This window comes from Botryllus schlosseri, chromosome 1 (assembly GCF_051294905.1).
Source record: "Botryllus schlosseri isolate E-star chromosome 1, Bs_hap1, whole genome shotgun sequence".
Taxonomy (NCBI): Eukaryota; Metazoa; Chordata; class Ascidiacea; order Stolidobranchia; family Styelidae; genus Botryllus; species Botryllus schlosseri.
In genome coordinates this window covers 1,194,927-1,211,145 of record NC_137236.1, presented here as the reverse complement: position 1 = coordinate 1,211,145, position 16,219 = coordinate 1,194,927, and the positions used below count along the sequence as shown (strand labels likewise).

Below are 16,219 nucleotides of genomic sequence, written 5' to 3'. Positions count from 1 at the left end.
TGTGTGGCGAATGGCGTCAAACTTTATTCAGATCAGTTATTAATGTACTTATGGTTTCTAGGTTATCTTGAATCAAGTGAATCGTTGGTTGTGGAAGAAATTTTTTCGAATCCCTCCATTGCATAAATTAGTTTTTTTTCTGAATTTCCAGTTGGAATCGGATTAGGATTGGACATGGACTTGAATATGAAAAAAGTTATGGATTAGGATTTGGATTTGAAGGTTCGGATTTGGATTGGATTAGGACATAGAAATTTCAAATCCGCTCATCTCTCCTAAATATCATGACTGTACGACCAGTAATTCTTGAGATGGCAGATGGGCAATTTTACCACCTCGCGCGCAAAAATTGGGAAAATACCAGCTGTAAAATGGGGGCAATCATCTGAAGTCAAATTTTATTGAAATTTCAGGTCATTTGTCGGGATTCGAGAACCCCCTTTTTCGATCTAAAAAATAAGTTATTTCCACTCCACCTCATCCATGTCTGCCGCGATTCTATTTTCTATGGCTCCAGAAACAAACATGACTCGATTTAGGGAATACCCCGTATAGTTCTTTTAAATGTCGATGATTCGCATCGCATCTTCTGCAATAATAACATTATGCACTGGAAAATAACTAAATTGAATACAAAGTAAATATAATATCGATCTGGATGACTGCTATCAATTTGTCGCTGGTCTCACTCCTGTGTGATGGCGCTAATGCTTCACGTATATCGATTGTCCTGCCCCGTGTCAAACATGGAGTGAGATCAGCTGATCGAGAAATTTATGCTCTATTGCTATCACTAAAACAAACTGACGAAATTACGTCCCTCAAGGGGCTCTAAACAAATCTAAAAGGGCCCTGCCTGAGGCCGAGCGATTTTACGATTACGCGCATGTAAAGTTGAAGGGGTCAAAAAGTTAATGAATCAGAATGTACACTGGTGAATACAGTTGGGTGATAGTTGGACCCTGTTCCCACGTTGGTATCGATCAAACTTGTAACGACTGGAATTTTAGTGTATTCCCACCTATTGTGACCATAGTGTCCAATGAGACACTATGTTGTGACTGTTAAAATATATTGTTGTTGCTAGCATTGTGGACAAAGTATGGCCGATCGTACCGCACTTGCCGCACAAGACAATTTAGGTTTGTTGTGGTTAGAAATATTTTAGGTAAATGTACTAATCAGACTGCTGTCATCTGGGCCGAATATTTGTATGAAATTTCCAAAGCGGAAAAAAGATATGACCTACCATTACCGTTTTTAACGAACTACCTCCGGGAGGATGAGTTAATACCTTGTCTGGATTCAATAGTGGTATAAATTACATACCAATATGAGATAGCTTATTTCCAGATGCATAAGTACCAATAAATGTCCACCAAAATTTCTGTGATGTGATCGCATTCGCAACAATACACCATTGCTTCGATCAATTTGACCCTGTCAATATATGTTATCGGTAGGGTAACTTAAACTTTGTTCCGGGAGATGACTTATACCTTTTCTGAATCCAATAGTCATCTATGTTACACCCAAACTAGAGACAGCTTATTTCGAGGTACACAAGTTACTCCAAAATCCACCTAAATATGTCGTATTATCGCTACAAAGGCCAATTAACATTCGTTTCACGCAACTCGACCATACCAATATATGTTATCGGTAGGGTAACTTAAACTTTGTTCCGGGAGATGAATTATACCTTTTCTGAATCTAATAGTCATCTATTTTACACCCAGACTATAGACAACTCATTTCGAGGTACACAAGTTACTCTAAAATCCACCTAAATATGTCGTATTATCGCTACAGAGGCAAATTCACATTCATTTCACGCAATTTGTCCATGCCAATATATGTTATCGGTAGGGTAACTTAAACTTTGTTCCGGGAGATGAATTATACCTTTTCTGAATCTAATAGTTATCTATTTTACACCCAGACTATAGACAACTCATTTCGAGGTACACAAGTTACTCAAAAATCCACCTAAATATGTCGTATTATCGCTACAGAGGCCAATTCACATTCGTTTCACGCAATTTGTCCATGCCAATATATGTTATCGGTAGGGTAACTTAAACTTTGTTCCGGGAGATGAATTATACCTTTTCTGAATCTAATAGTCATCTATTTTACACCCAGACTAGAGACAACTCTTTTCGAGGTACACAAGTTACTCTAAAATCCACCCAAATATGTCGTAATATCGCTACAAAGGCCTATTAACATTCATTTTACGCAATTTGTCCATGCCAATATATGTTATCAGTAGGGTAACTTAAACTTTGTTCCGGGAGATTAATTACACCTTTTCTGAATCTAATAGTTATCTATTTTACACCCAGACTATAGACAACTCATTTCGAGGTACACAAGTTACTCTAAAATCCACCTAAATATGTCGTATTATCGCTGCAGAGGCCAATTCACATTCATTTCACGCAATTTGTCCATGCCAATATATGTTATCGGTAGGGTAACTTAAACTTTGTTCCAAGAAATGAATTATACCTTTTCTGAATGTAATAGTCATCTATTTTACACCCAGACTATAGACAACTCATTTCGAGGTACACAAGTTACTCTAAAATCCACCTAAATATGTCGTATTATCGCTACAGAGGCAAATTCACATTCATTTCACGCAATTTCTCCGTGCCAATATATGTTATCGGTAGGGTAACTTAAAATTTGTTCCGGGAGCTAAGTTATACCTTTTCTGAATCTAATAGTCATCTATTTCACACCCAGACTAGAGACAACTCATTTCGAGGTACACAAGTTACTCTAAAATCCACCTAAATATGTCGTATTATCGCTGCAGAGGCCAATTCACATTCATTTCACGCAATTTGTCCATGCCAATATATGTTATCGGTAGGGTAACTTAAACTTTGTTCCGAGAAATGAATTATACCTTTTCTGAATGTAATAGTCATCTATTTTACACCCAGACTATAGACAACTCATTTCGAGGTACACAAGTTACTCTAAAATCCACCTAAATATGTCGTATTATCGCTACAGAGGCAAATTCACATTCATTTCACGCAATTTCTCCGTGCCAATATATGTTATCGATAGGGTAACTTAAACTTTGTTCCGGGAGCTAAGTTATACCTTTTCTGAATCTAATAGTCATCTATTTCACACCCAGACTAGAGACAACTCATTTCGAGGTACACAAGTTACTCTAAAATCCACCTAAATATGTCGTATTATCGCTACAGAGGCCAATTCACATTCGTTTCACGCAATCTGTCCATGCCAATATATGTTATCGGTAGGGTAACTTAAACTTCGTTCCGGGAGATGAATTCTACCTTTTCTGAATCTAATAGTCATCTATTTTACACCCAGACTAGAGACAACTCATTTCGAGGTACACAAGTTACTCTAAAATCCACCTAAATATGTCGTATTATCGCTACAGAGGCCAATTCACATTCGTTTCACGCAATTTGTCCATGCCAATATATGTTATCGGTAGGGTAACTTAAACTTTGTTCCGAGAGATGAATTATACCTTTTCTGAATTTAATAGTCATCTATTTTACACCCAGACTAGAGACAAGTTATTTCGAGGTACACAAGTAACCCTAAAACCCTGTTAAATATGTCGGATCGGATCGCCACAGAGGGCAATTCACAGCGTTTCATGCAATTTGACCATATCTACATATCTTATCGGTAGGGTAAGTTTAACTTTGTTCCGGAATATGATTTATAAAAAAATTGCGCAGTACCGTGTGATGTCACCAGGAGTATTATTGACGGATGAGATTTTAAAAAATTTCATCGTCGACTCGAAAACGATGACGTTGAAGTGTGCGACCTGTTGCTGTTTCCACTGATATGGGAAGATCATTTTATACTCATTTCATTTTCAAAGGCAAATAGCCAAATTGCGATTATAAACTCCCTGGCTGATCACAAATTATTAGGTTGTTTGGTATCGAAGTTGAAAAGCAATTTTAAGGGTTTTTTTCTCCGGAAATTCAAAATTGACGGACTCTAATTCGAAATGAAATGTTTGGTAAAGGCTGATAAAGCATGGAGTCCTCACTAAAGCATATCCGGCATTGAAAAACACCCGAAATACATGCTGGTTTAATGCTGTGACACAGTCACTATGTCATATTTTGAAGGAGACGAATTCGTTGATGTCGTTCAAACCAGGCAATAAATATGCCGAATTATTGAAGCTGGTAATGACAAGACAGGAGATTGCTGATGATTTTTATGACTTATCGGTTAAAGAAGCATGCGATTTCTGCGATTTCGTGTATGGCGATCAGTTGGATTCTGAAGAGTTTCTATCATCTCCTTACGTATCAACTGCCTTGGAATGTTTCAACTGCGTACCATTCGTGAGCGTCGAACGTGAATCTCAATGCTGCAGCTGTGGTAATTCAATTAATAAGCAGAATAATCGAAGAATAGATCTATGATGCTCCCAGTACCCAGTTCTTGCACAAGCATAAAAACTTTTTTGGACCATTTCAAAAACGAAATCGATTTCAGACATTGCAGCGTTTGCAACTCCGCCAATAACTTGGCCAGAATTAGTTTGACGTCGATCTCTAATGTTCTAATCATTTCGTTGGCAAGACAATCAACTGGCACCTCAACAGCCGCTACGCCAATTCAAATTGACGAAAAGATCAAAGTATTGCTTCAAGCTGGTAGTACCCGTACGGCGTACATATACTTTGAAATCCGCAATAACTCATAAACGTTGCAATGATGCTGGTGGTCACTGGATTTCGTACTCGTTCAATTGCCTTGGGGGGGGGGGGGGGGCTATATGTTTCAACGACTATCAGGTACATTTCGTGGACGTCAAAGAAGCCTTCGATTTCATCAGAGCAAATGGGCAAATATTGTTCTACGCAGCTTTATTGTAAAAAAATCAATCATTCTTTCATTTTCGTTGATAATAAAAATTATTGTTTTCACACCTGAACATCGGTCATCACTCATAACTATTGTTTTTATTGAAAGTATATGACGATTGCAATCAGAAAAGGTATAACTCATCTTCCGGAACAAAGTTAAACTTTTCCTACCGATAAGATATGTTGATATGGTCAAATTGCATGAAACGCTGTGAATTGCCCTCTGTGGCGATCAGATCCGACATATTTAGGTAGCTTTTAGGGTTACTTGTGTACCTCAAAATAAGTTCTCTCCCGTTTGGGTGTAAAGTAGACGACTATGAGATTCACAAAAGGTATAACTCATCTTCCGGAACAAAGTATAAGTTACCCTACCGATAGGATATATTGACATGGTCAAATTGCGTTAAGCGATTCTGAATTGCCCTTTGTAGCGATCAGACCCGACGTATTTAGGTGGATTTTACAGTTATTTGTGTACCTCGATATAAGTTATCTCCAGTCTGGTTGTAACATAGATGACTATTAGATTCAGAAAAGGTATAAATCATATTCCGGAACAAAGTTAAACTTACCCTACCGATAAGATATGTAGATATGGTCAAATTGCATGAAACGCTGTGAATGGCCCTCTGGGGCGATCAGATCCGACATATTTAGGTTGGTTTTAGGGTTACTTGTGTACCTTAAAATAAGTTGCCTCCAGTTTGGGTGTAAAGTAGACGACTATGAGATTCAGAAAAGGTATAAATCATATTCCGGAACAAAGTTAAATTTACCCTACCGATAAGATATGTAGATATGGTCAAATTGCATGAAACGCTGTGAATTGCCCTCTAAGGCGATCAGATCCGACATATTTAGGTGGGTTTTAGGGTTACTTGTGTACCTCGAAATACCTTGTCTCTAGTCTGGGTGTAAAATAGACGACTATTAGATTCAGTAAAGGTATAACTTATCTTCCGGAACAAGGCATAAGTTACCCTACCGATAAGATATATTGACATGGTCAAATGAGCGAAGCAATTGTGGTTTGTGTGTCGCGAAATGCGATCATATCACACTTATTTAGTTGAATTTTGCAGCAAAGGGTTGTGTACCTCGAAATGACTTGTCCGCAGTTCGGGCGTAAAATATATGGGTACTAGATTTAGAATAGGTATAACTTATCTTTCGGAATAAAGTATAAGTCACCCTACCGATAGGATATATTCACATAGTAAAATTGCGTGAAGCGATTGTGCATTGCCCTTTGTAGCGATCAGATCCGACGTATTCAGTTGGATTTTAGGGTGACTTGTGTACCTTAAAACACGTTCTGTCCAGTTTGGGTGTAAAGTAGACGACTTTGAGATTCAGAAAAGGTATAACTCATCTTCCGGAACAACGTATAAGTCACCCTACCGATGAGATATATTGATATCGTCAAATCGTGTGAAGCGATTGTGCGTTGTCGCAAAATGCGATCAGATCCGACGTATTCAGTTGGATTTTATGGTTACCTGTGTACCTTGATATAAGTTCGATCTAGTTTGGGTGTAAAATAGATGACTATCAGATTCAGAAAAGGTATAATTAATCTCCCGGAACAAAGTTTAAGTTACCCTACCGATAACATATATTGGCATGGTCAAGTTGCGTGAAACGAATGTGAATTGGCGTCTGTAGCGATAATACGACATATTTAGGTGGATTTTAGAGTAACTTGTGTACCTCGAAATGAGTTGTCTATAGTCTGGGTGTAAAATAGATGACTATTAGATTCAGAAAAGGTATAATTCATCTCCCGGAACAAAGTTTTAGTTACCCTACCGATAACATGTATTGGCATGGACAAATTGCGTGAAACGAATGTGAATTGGCGTCTGTAGCGATTATACGACATATTTAGGTGGATTTTAGAGTAACTTGTGTACCTCGAAATGAGTTGTCTCTAGTCTGGGTGTAACATAGATGACTATTAGATTCAGAAAAGGCATAATTCATCTCCCGGAACAAAGTTTAAGTCACCCTACCGATAACATATATTGGCATGGTCGAGTTGCGTGAAACGAATGTTAATTGGCCTTTGTATCGATAATACGACATATTTAGGTGGATTTTAGAGTAACTTGTGTACCTCAAAATGAGTTGTCTCTAGTCTGGGTGTAACATAGATGACTATTAAATTCAGAAAAGGTGTAATTAATCTCCCGGAACAAAGTTTAAGTTACCCTACTGATAACATATATTGGCATGGACAAATTGCGTAAAATGAATGTTAATAGGCCTTTGTAGCGATATTACGACACATTTGGGTGGATTTTAGAGTAACTTGTGTATCTCGAAATGAGTTGTCTCTAGTCTGGGTGTAAAATAGATGACTATTAGATTCAGAAAAGGTATAACTTATCTTCCGGAACAAAGTATAAGTTACCCTACCGATAATATATATTGGCATGGTCGAGTTGTGTGAAACGAATGTTAATTGACCTTTGTAGCGATAATACGACATATTTAGGTGGATTTTAGAGTAACTTGTGTACCTCAAAATGAGTTGTCTCTAGTCTGGGTGTAACATAGATAACTATTAAATTCAGAAAAGGCATAATTCATCTCCCGGAACAAAGTTTAAGTCACCCTACCGATAACATATATTGGCATGGTCGAGTTGCGTGAAACGAATGTTAATTGGCCTTTGTATCGATAATACGACATATTTAGGTGGATTTTAGAGTAACTTGTGTACCTCAAAATGAGTTGTCTCTAGTCTGGGTGTAACATAGATGACTATTAAATTCAGAAAAGGTGTAATTAATCTCCCGGAACAAAGTTTAAGTTACCCTACTGATAACATATATTGGCATGGACAAATTGCGTAAAATGAATGTTAATTGGCCTTTGTAGCGATATTACGACATATTTGGGTGGATTTTAGAGTAACTTGTGTATCTCGAAATGAGTTGTCTCTAGTCTGGGTGTAAAATAGATGACTATTAGATTCAGAAAAGGTATAACTTATCTTCCGGAACAAAGTATAAGTTACCCTACCGATAATATATATTGGCATGGTCGAGTTGTGTGAAACGAATGTTAATTGACCTTTGTAGCGATAATACGACATATTTAGGTGGATTTTAGAGTAACTTGTGTACCTGGAAATGAGTTGTCTCTAGTCTGGGTGTAACATAGATGACTATTAGATTCAGAAAAGGCATAATTCATCTCCCGGAACAATGTTTATGTCACCTTAATGATAACATATATTGGCATGGTCGAGTTGCGTGAAACGAATGTTAATTGGCCTTTGTATCGATAATACGACATATTTAGGTGGATTTTCGAGTAACTTGTGTACCTCAAAATGAGTTGTCTCTAGTCTGGGTGTAACATAGATAACTATTAAATTCAGAAAAGGTGTAATTAATCTCCCGGAACAAAGTTTAAGTTACCCTACTGATAACATATATTGGCATGGACCAATTGCGTAAAATGAATGTTAAATGGCCTTTGTAGCGATATTACGACATATTTGGGTGGATTTTAGAGTAACTTATGTGTATCTCGAAATTAGTTGTCTCTAGTCTGGGTGTAAAATAGATGACTATTAGATTCAGAAAAGGTATAACTTATCTTCCGGAACAAAGTATAAGTTACCCTACCGATAATATATATTGGCATGGTCGAGTTGTGTGAAACGAATGTTAATTGACCTTTGTAGCGATTATACGACATATTTAGGTGGATTTTAGAGTAACTTGTGTACCTTGAAATGAGTTGTCTCTAGTGTGGGTGTAAGATGGATGACTATTAGATTCAGAAAAGGTATAACTTATCTTCCGGAACAAAGTATAAGTTACCCTACTGATAAGATATATTGACAGGGTCGAATTGATCGAAGCAATGGTGTATTGTTGCGAATGCGATCACATCACAGAAATTTTGGTGGACATTTATCGGTACTTATGCATCTGGAAATAAGTTATCTCATATTCGTATGTAATTTATACCACTATTGAATCCAGAAAAGGTATTAACTCATCCTCCCGGAGGTAGTTCGTTAAAAATGGTAATGGTAGGTCATATCTTTTTTCCGCTTTGGAAATTTCATACAAGTATTCGGCCCAGATGACAGCAGTACTAATCAGCTGTGGTCCTGCGTGCGAATTATAAAAATTGGTTTTAAGTACTTACAACTTCACCAGCTATAGCGGTACCATGCAGAGGAGATAGTAAAGGTACATAGATTTCTCAATGACTCTTAAGGTAAAGATCTGAATGATACTTTAGTCGACGAGCTGATCCCCGTTCCCCACGCTGACGCTACAGTCTGACTGACTGACTTCCTGACGCAAGGGTAGTGGTATAGGAGTAATAGCATAGACAGAATTTACTGGTATGAAGTTTAGTTTGTTGTCGAGGTTACACAGCAGACGGTAAAGACTACATGATATTTCTGTTTTAAATAGTACTACGATGTGTCCTCTTTTTTAGTAGGATTTGTCGTTTTTCTACACGAAAATTGAATTGGTCTTCCACGGAAGCTCGAAATTGCTCTTATCGTAATTTGGTTATAGTTGCTGACTTTCAACAGTACTTTCTGTAGACAAGGCATTGAATTTATTTACAGTTGCCATGAAACATGATGAATTGCTGGTTTAAAAATGCTTTCCAACAATGTTCCCTCTAAGCTGCGCACAACCGCACATGCGGCAATTGTGCAGTGCTGACACGGTATCTGCACACAGAAAAATCTATACGCTGCGCGAATAAAATCCAAAGTGACGACATTTTTTTAGCTGTTACGCACTGTTGTCCAAGGGACCGTGCAGTGAGTTGATGAGTGCTCGCACACTCGTGAAAAATTAGAGGAGACAGTGCTTTCCAACAAATTGTTTGACCACCCCTATATGCCTTCTTGACTGTTATTGCAAACATGATAACCAGTAAACTCGACACTTGTAGGATTTTGTATTAAAAATGTATTAATGGCTATCACATTGATAATATTTGAATGTTTGACATTCTTTGTAACGTCTTGGCCTTGCTACATATGAGGATACCCACCGGTATGTCGTAATTTTTCTGGTGCATGTTCGACTTCCACAGACATATCCTAATAGTTGGATCAGTTTCGAGCAACTTGACTGATGTACGCTATTAAATTTATAGTGACATTTTGTGTCAACAATGTCACAAACGACTATGCCTTATTGCCAAAATTGAGGGAACCGGAAAGTATTCATAGGCTGAGTACCAGAAATAAATTGGATTTGTTGTTTTTGTGTCGATTTTTTTCCAACTTTTGCTCTGATTTGTTTTTACAACAACCTAACAATTTCATAAAGTAGGCTAGCCTAGTAAAATTTTAAATGTTTTTGATTTTGTTTAATACAGATCGAAAACTTTCTCGTCTAATGGCAATATTTCTGTAGGTTGAAATTGAGCGGAATTCAGATTGCAGAATTTATTTAGTCAACCTGACAATTTCATCAAACAAAATAAGTTATTTTTAAACCACCCCAATGTATAGGCTCACTAAATAAAGCCACTGATCAACTGGTGATTACAATTGCGATCACAGGGATGGTGTCTGCACCAGGCAGGGAAAAATTATTGATTAAAAAAAATAGTATATTCACGGTGACCTAGAATTAGTCTATTAGTATTATTTTGTCAAATCCAAATTGGTATATCACAACTTGGTTCCACTGGTTGGAATCAGAGCCAAACTCCGTGTGGAGCGTTCCTTTCGGCAACCTAACAATTTCATGTTGTTGACAGAAAAATTAGTTTTTTATTTTATTTTTCATATAATAAATCCAAAACGTTCTTCTCTATAGCAATGCGGCTACAGGTTGCAATTGTACCAAATTTGGTGTGCAGCGATTTTTAGCTAAGCTAAAAATTTCATCAAGTATAGGCCTAGCCTGTGAAATTAGAAAAAAAGTAATTATTGACCAGTCCTATTGTACATACCCTACATGATCGATTGTTTGGTAGGGACAATCGCTCAGCTTTAAATTTTACCAGGTCTATATAAATATCGACAAATTAAAGGATAGCACAGTGTCTCAGGGACAAACATTGAACTTGTTAACCGCACAGCTTCATGTCGTTGTGTTATTAACCTACAGGTACCGCTAGATCAGGGATTCTTGAAGAATGGGCCAAGACCCACAGGTGCCAAAGGCTACATGTGTATATGCAAGAGTTGCCACGCACACCTTGCAAATATGCAATTATTGTGTGTATACCTACAATTTTATCTTCGCTGGCCGATTGTGTGATTCAAAATGTGCGATCTCTAGTTATTTAGCTTTTCCCGGTCTGACGAAAGACTCTTTAGTTTGTGTGTGACTATTTAGATCCCTACTTAGTAATCACACGAAACGACGAGAGTTCAGGTAAAGCTCCTTTTTTAAAATAGCCATGTTGCGCTTAGAAATACCGTGCTCTCTGTGTTCTGCCGATTAGATGAGCTAATACACTCTCTGAAATGAATTGTATCGCCCATACAAGTTCCATTTTATTCCATCCCATTTTTAATTGGAGTGCAGAATTTAATGGTGTTACTATATATAACAGCAAATTTGAATAGTAACGTTTTTTCAACAAGGTGTTGTAACAGTTACGGTACAGTAGTTTTTCAAGTATAGTACAACCCCATGTATAATATTCACCCTTATAATGGCATGCAAATTCTGGGAAAAGCCTGTGCCCATGTAGCCCTACAGTACGCACCCTGCATTTCAGTTCATGAATTGTTGTGTTTTAGTATTCGATGTCATTCTGTTTTGCGATTTCACTGTTGAATAATCATGACATAACAATTGCTAATCATAATACAATTAGCGGCATTGTCTCTTAACGATAGTAGATAGCAGCCAAAGCCTGCGAGGCCAACGGTTATGTTGTGCGCACCAGGCCTGCTGGAGATGCGACTAATTAGGCAGGCGATTATATCATGCGCACATGGCCTGCTGTATATGCGATTGTTCAGGCCTGTCGTTGACGCGATGAATTAGCGTGGATTGTCGCGCGCAAGTGCAGCAATCAATGACCTAATTTCGCTTGCGTATAAATGGCAAACTAACTCAGCAGAAGATCGCGTGCTGTGCAAAAGACTCTCGTTAATTGACAACACGCTTCTCACTAATTGGCAGCACGTTGTGACGTTACACTGATAGTAATGATTGCGGGGCACTATGGCTGAATGTGATGTGCGAGTAGAAACAAGTAGAAAAGTGTGATTTCAAGTTTTTTAGCGAGGGAGATTTTTTCAAGGCTCGTTGTACCCATGTATAATACACGCACCCCTATTATAGGGCAAATAATCGGTAAAATTTTGCGCATTATACATGGAAAATCACGGTAATCAAGAAATGCAGCAATGTCCAAAACACCGTTTTAATCAGCAAACAATAACCGCGATGTGAACTACTCAATGTTAACTGAGAGAACCCTGATGTTGTGTTGCATGTAAGGAACATTTACTGATCCGATTGGATGCTTACTGTCACCTTTGTAATCGTTTTCACACTTGTGTTATTGTCACTCATGATGCATAGTGTAATTCGTTAATCAAGTGGCGCATTGTGCAGTGAAAGGTGTTGAACCACGTTGTCAAATACTCATTGAACACCAGATTCTTAGTGGTATAAATAATCTGATTTGGTCTGATTCGTTTGAACGAGAACCTCCTGAATTTCAATAAATTGATCAATGTCAGACAGACTGGTAAGGCAGTTACACTTCAGAGTGGTTGAATTATCCCGGCATGTATTTCGACGGTATTGCTTGACATTCATGAGTGGTATTTAGACTCATAAAAGGAATGACAGGTTGCCAGTCCTGGATCATACGCGCTCGAATTAAAACAGCTTCACATCTAAACCTGTTCTCTGATAGTGTAGTTGGTTTGAGAATAATAGGTTTTGAAATTCTTGTAGATTATTTTATGGAACTGATATGCCAGGGATTATGAAAATTTACTGGAATATTAATCCTGAACTAGAAGCTTAGTTGTTGACTGTCACGGATCGCTAGGTTGGAGTTGGAGTCCTGGGAAATGACATGAACATATAAATAATTTTTTGCTTCTATCACAGTTGATGTGATTTGTTACTGAACGGTAATCGAATTTCACATGGATAATGGGACTTGTAAATTTGTGACCGTTCGCAGTTGCTAACTTGAACAGTCCAATCAAATTTTTTGAGTCTTGACATGTCGTGCCTATAGAGTTCATGATGTAACATTATTGCTTTTGTTGCATTATCAGTATTGCATGATGCGGTAGTCTAACTATTTGATATCACGTGATTGTTATCATGGCGAAAAGGCGTCGATGTGAAGATTCTGGTATCACTGAGGTGCCTTCATCGTTGTCAGCTGGAGCTACCGGTAAGGATATCTTTAATTATTTGAGTTCCTATTCATGTGATCAATATTATCAATATTAAATGGTTATAGCCTAGGGTATATATTAGGGTTGTTCAAAATTTGAAAAATGTTTGGAATACTGCGTATCCATGGCTTACTTTGCAGATAATCTACAGAATAAACAGCCCTAATATATATACAGTGCTTATCAAAGTTTTTAGGCATATTGCAACACATTTGCGGTTGCTTAAAAATCGATTCACGTGTATGCGTTGGCTATGCTTGTTTATACAGATATATATTGCACTGAAACGATGTTTAATTGTTGAATAACATGCCTGCATATTGTTGTATTGCAAGCAGTGTACCGTATCTCGGTTACGGCTTTTTATTTCAGTCAACATGAAGAAACATATAGGCTATACAAATAAACCTTTTAAGGTGCAGATGACAATAAATTTTGTTTGCACTTTTCATGGAATAGGATTTGAAATGGATATCCCAAATTTTTCGTGAAATCATAGTTTAAAAAATAGCAGCAATCAGTAAATCAATGAGCTGTTCTTCTTTTGTAAAACAATTGCTTCCAAATGAATTGATTACTCGCCTATATATGTTTACAGCGATTCCTGGAAAGTATTGTTGATGTCTAAATTGAATTCTAGCTACTGTGCAATGATTTGCGGGACGATTCCGTATTTATGAGTTCATTTGAAGCGAATCAAAATCAAGTTTTATCTAGGCATAGTTGCCCAATTTATGATTTGGACATTACCCTATTCATCGGCAATGCCAGGATTTGTTTCATGGACAATGCACTTCGTCCTCTGTTGTTTATCGATCAGTATGCTGTAAAAGTTTGACCGCCTTCAAGTCACATCTGCTTGTCTGCATGCCCAATCTTCAATATTATACACATACAGTGATTTTTTGGAAATCCCAAAAAGACTCGCGGGCACCTGAGATTCTGTGGAGACACACAGTTTGAGAACCACTGTATATCTCTAATATATATATTTTCTAGTTGCACAGGCGAACCTTATGCTGTTAAAAAAGATATTGAGAAGTTCTCATGATCCTTACAGACAGAACCATAGCCCCTATTTTGTTATAGACCTAATAAAATTAAATCAAAGGTACCAGTAAATGTATTTTAATGTTGGGTACAACAATTCTTGAAAAAAATCTCCCTCCAAATAAAACTTCAAATCGCATCTTTCTTCATGTTTGTTGTTAATTTCGATTCACATTCGGCCATCCCGCCTATTATCAGTGTTACGAGCTGCCAATTAGCAACAAGTGTGTTGCCAATTAGCAAGATTCGTCTGCGCTGCTCTACAGTACGCCATCTCGTGCTGAGTTGGTTTGTCATTAGTACACAAGAAAAATTAGGTCGTTGATAGCTGCACCCGCGCTCAATGCTCACTAATTAATTGCGTCAACAACCGGCCATGTGCACAAGATATAATCGCTGGCCTAAACATTGGCACCTCCAACAGGCCTGGTGCGCACGATATAATCGTTGGCCTGAGCAATCGCATCTGTAACATGTCATGCGCAAGATATCGTCGATGGCCTGAATAATCGCGTCTCGGGCCTCGCAGACTTTTGCTGCTATCTGCAATCGTTTAAAGACAATTCTGTTAAGCAGTGGTTTTCATCCTTTTTTAGACACGCCCTCCTTTACGACAGTGAAAAATTCTGTGCCTCCTTTATTGTCATATTGCAAAAGGCAACTAGAATGATGGCTATCCCGACGGATAGTTTGATGGCATGGGAGGTTATGACTGTTGATGAGAGAGTTCTCGAATATGAAATTCGATTTTTGCCCAAGTCAATATAGCAATATAGTGATGATGCTAATATAATATGATATTTTGCATAGGCAAGGCTGGGAGCGAACAAAATGTAAAGACAGTAATCAACGTTTTTGGAGATGTAATTCAAGGAGCTGCTATTGGAACACTCAATAAGGGGAAAATCATCAACGAAAATCAAGGTCTTACTAGCATTGTAGCGGGGAACAATCAGCTACCTGCAGAAGCTGCTGATTCCGCGGAGCAGAGTCATGGTAAAGATTGTGAAAAACAAGACAATGCAGTAAATCCAGGTATTCAGCAACGTGGCTAGACTGTATCAGAATGAATGTAAACCTGACTTATTTGGGTTGTGAAGTGATAAGCTAACTTTCCTCTACCTTAATCATATATAACTTTCCTCGCCTTCATCATATATAACTTGTCCTGCATACAGTTAACCTATTTTTGCATGCAACGCACGATAGAACTGTCACGGTTCACATTCCCTTGCCTTGTGAGCTGAGACTTACGTCAATGATGTCATCTCAAGCCTCAGAGTCGGAAATGACAAAAAATAAAGGTCGATATGTGACCCAGTCGAAGCTCGGCAATCTGTATCTGGATTTGAATATAAGCATCACAAATAGCTACACGTATGTTTGTATTTGAAACAAATGGTTGTTTGAAACACTTTTTTCGAAACATGTTTCAAGCAGTGTTTTAAACAAATGCCTTTAAAAAATGTTTTTTTTTAGTTGCATGAATATGGCATAATTGTGTAAATAATTTACAAAAAACATGTTGTATGTGCCTACGACGTATACCATATGGTATGGTATGGTTGGATCCCTCAAAATAGTTGGTTCAATTGCTATAGTACGTAGATATTTCGTCAAAGGAGCTATATTTACCCTATATTTTCAATTGTCAATGTCAATCTCTTATGATGTCACAGTTGAATATTCGTGACGTCATGACTTTAGAAAAAAGAAAAAAAACATGTTTGAAACAATCGCCTTGTTTGAAACATGTTTGTTTTAAATTGATTTTTGTTTTAAATGCAACCCTAGCTGCACGACAGTAATAGATCAAACTTGAGGCCAGTTATCGTAGTGATGGTTGGTCTTTACAAAAGGTGTAGACCAGTGAATCCCT

General features: G+C 37.6%; 2 protein-coding genes and 1 long non-coding RNA gene across 5 annotated transcripts in view; 2 read left to right on the top strand and 1 right to left on the bottom strand.

Moving 5' to 3' along the window:
- LOC145448941 (uncharacterized) overlaps positions 1 to 16,219 on the bottom strand; it is a 507,956-nt gene that overhangs the window by 284,292 nt on the left and 207,445 nt on the right. The window lies entirely within an intron of this gene.
- The window catches only part of LOC145444558 (uncharacterized), a 199,573-nt gene that overhangs the window by 38,067 nt on the left and 145,287 nt on the right, over positions 1 to 16,219 (top strand). The window lies entirely within an intron of this gene.
- The window catches only part of LOC145441874 (uncharacterized), a 140,182-nt gene continuing 136,081 nt past the window's right edge, over positions 12,119 to 16,219 (top strand). Inside the window, exons 1-2 of one of the 3 annotated variants that reach the window (XM_080320796.1) lie at positions 12,119 to 13,286; positions 15,151 to 15,336. In XM_080320796.1, the coding sequence (XP_080176922.1) occupies positions 13,214 to 13,286; positions 15,151 to 15,336 (259 nt within the window). In that variant the 5' untranslated portion in view covers positions 12,119 to 13,213. Of the gene's footprint in view, positions 13,287 to 15,150; positions 15,376 to 16,219 lie in introns of all 3 variants that reach the window. The other 2 variants (XM_080320115.1, XM_080321983.1) reach the window with 2 other exon arrangements.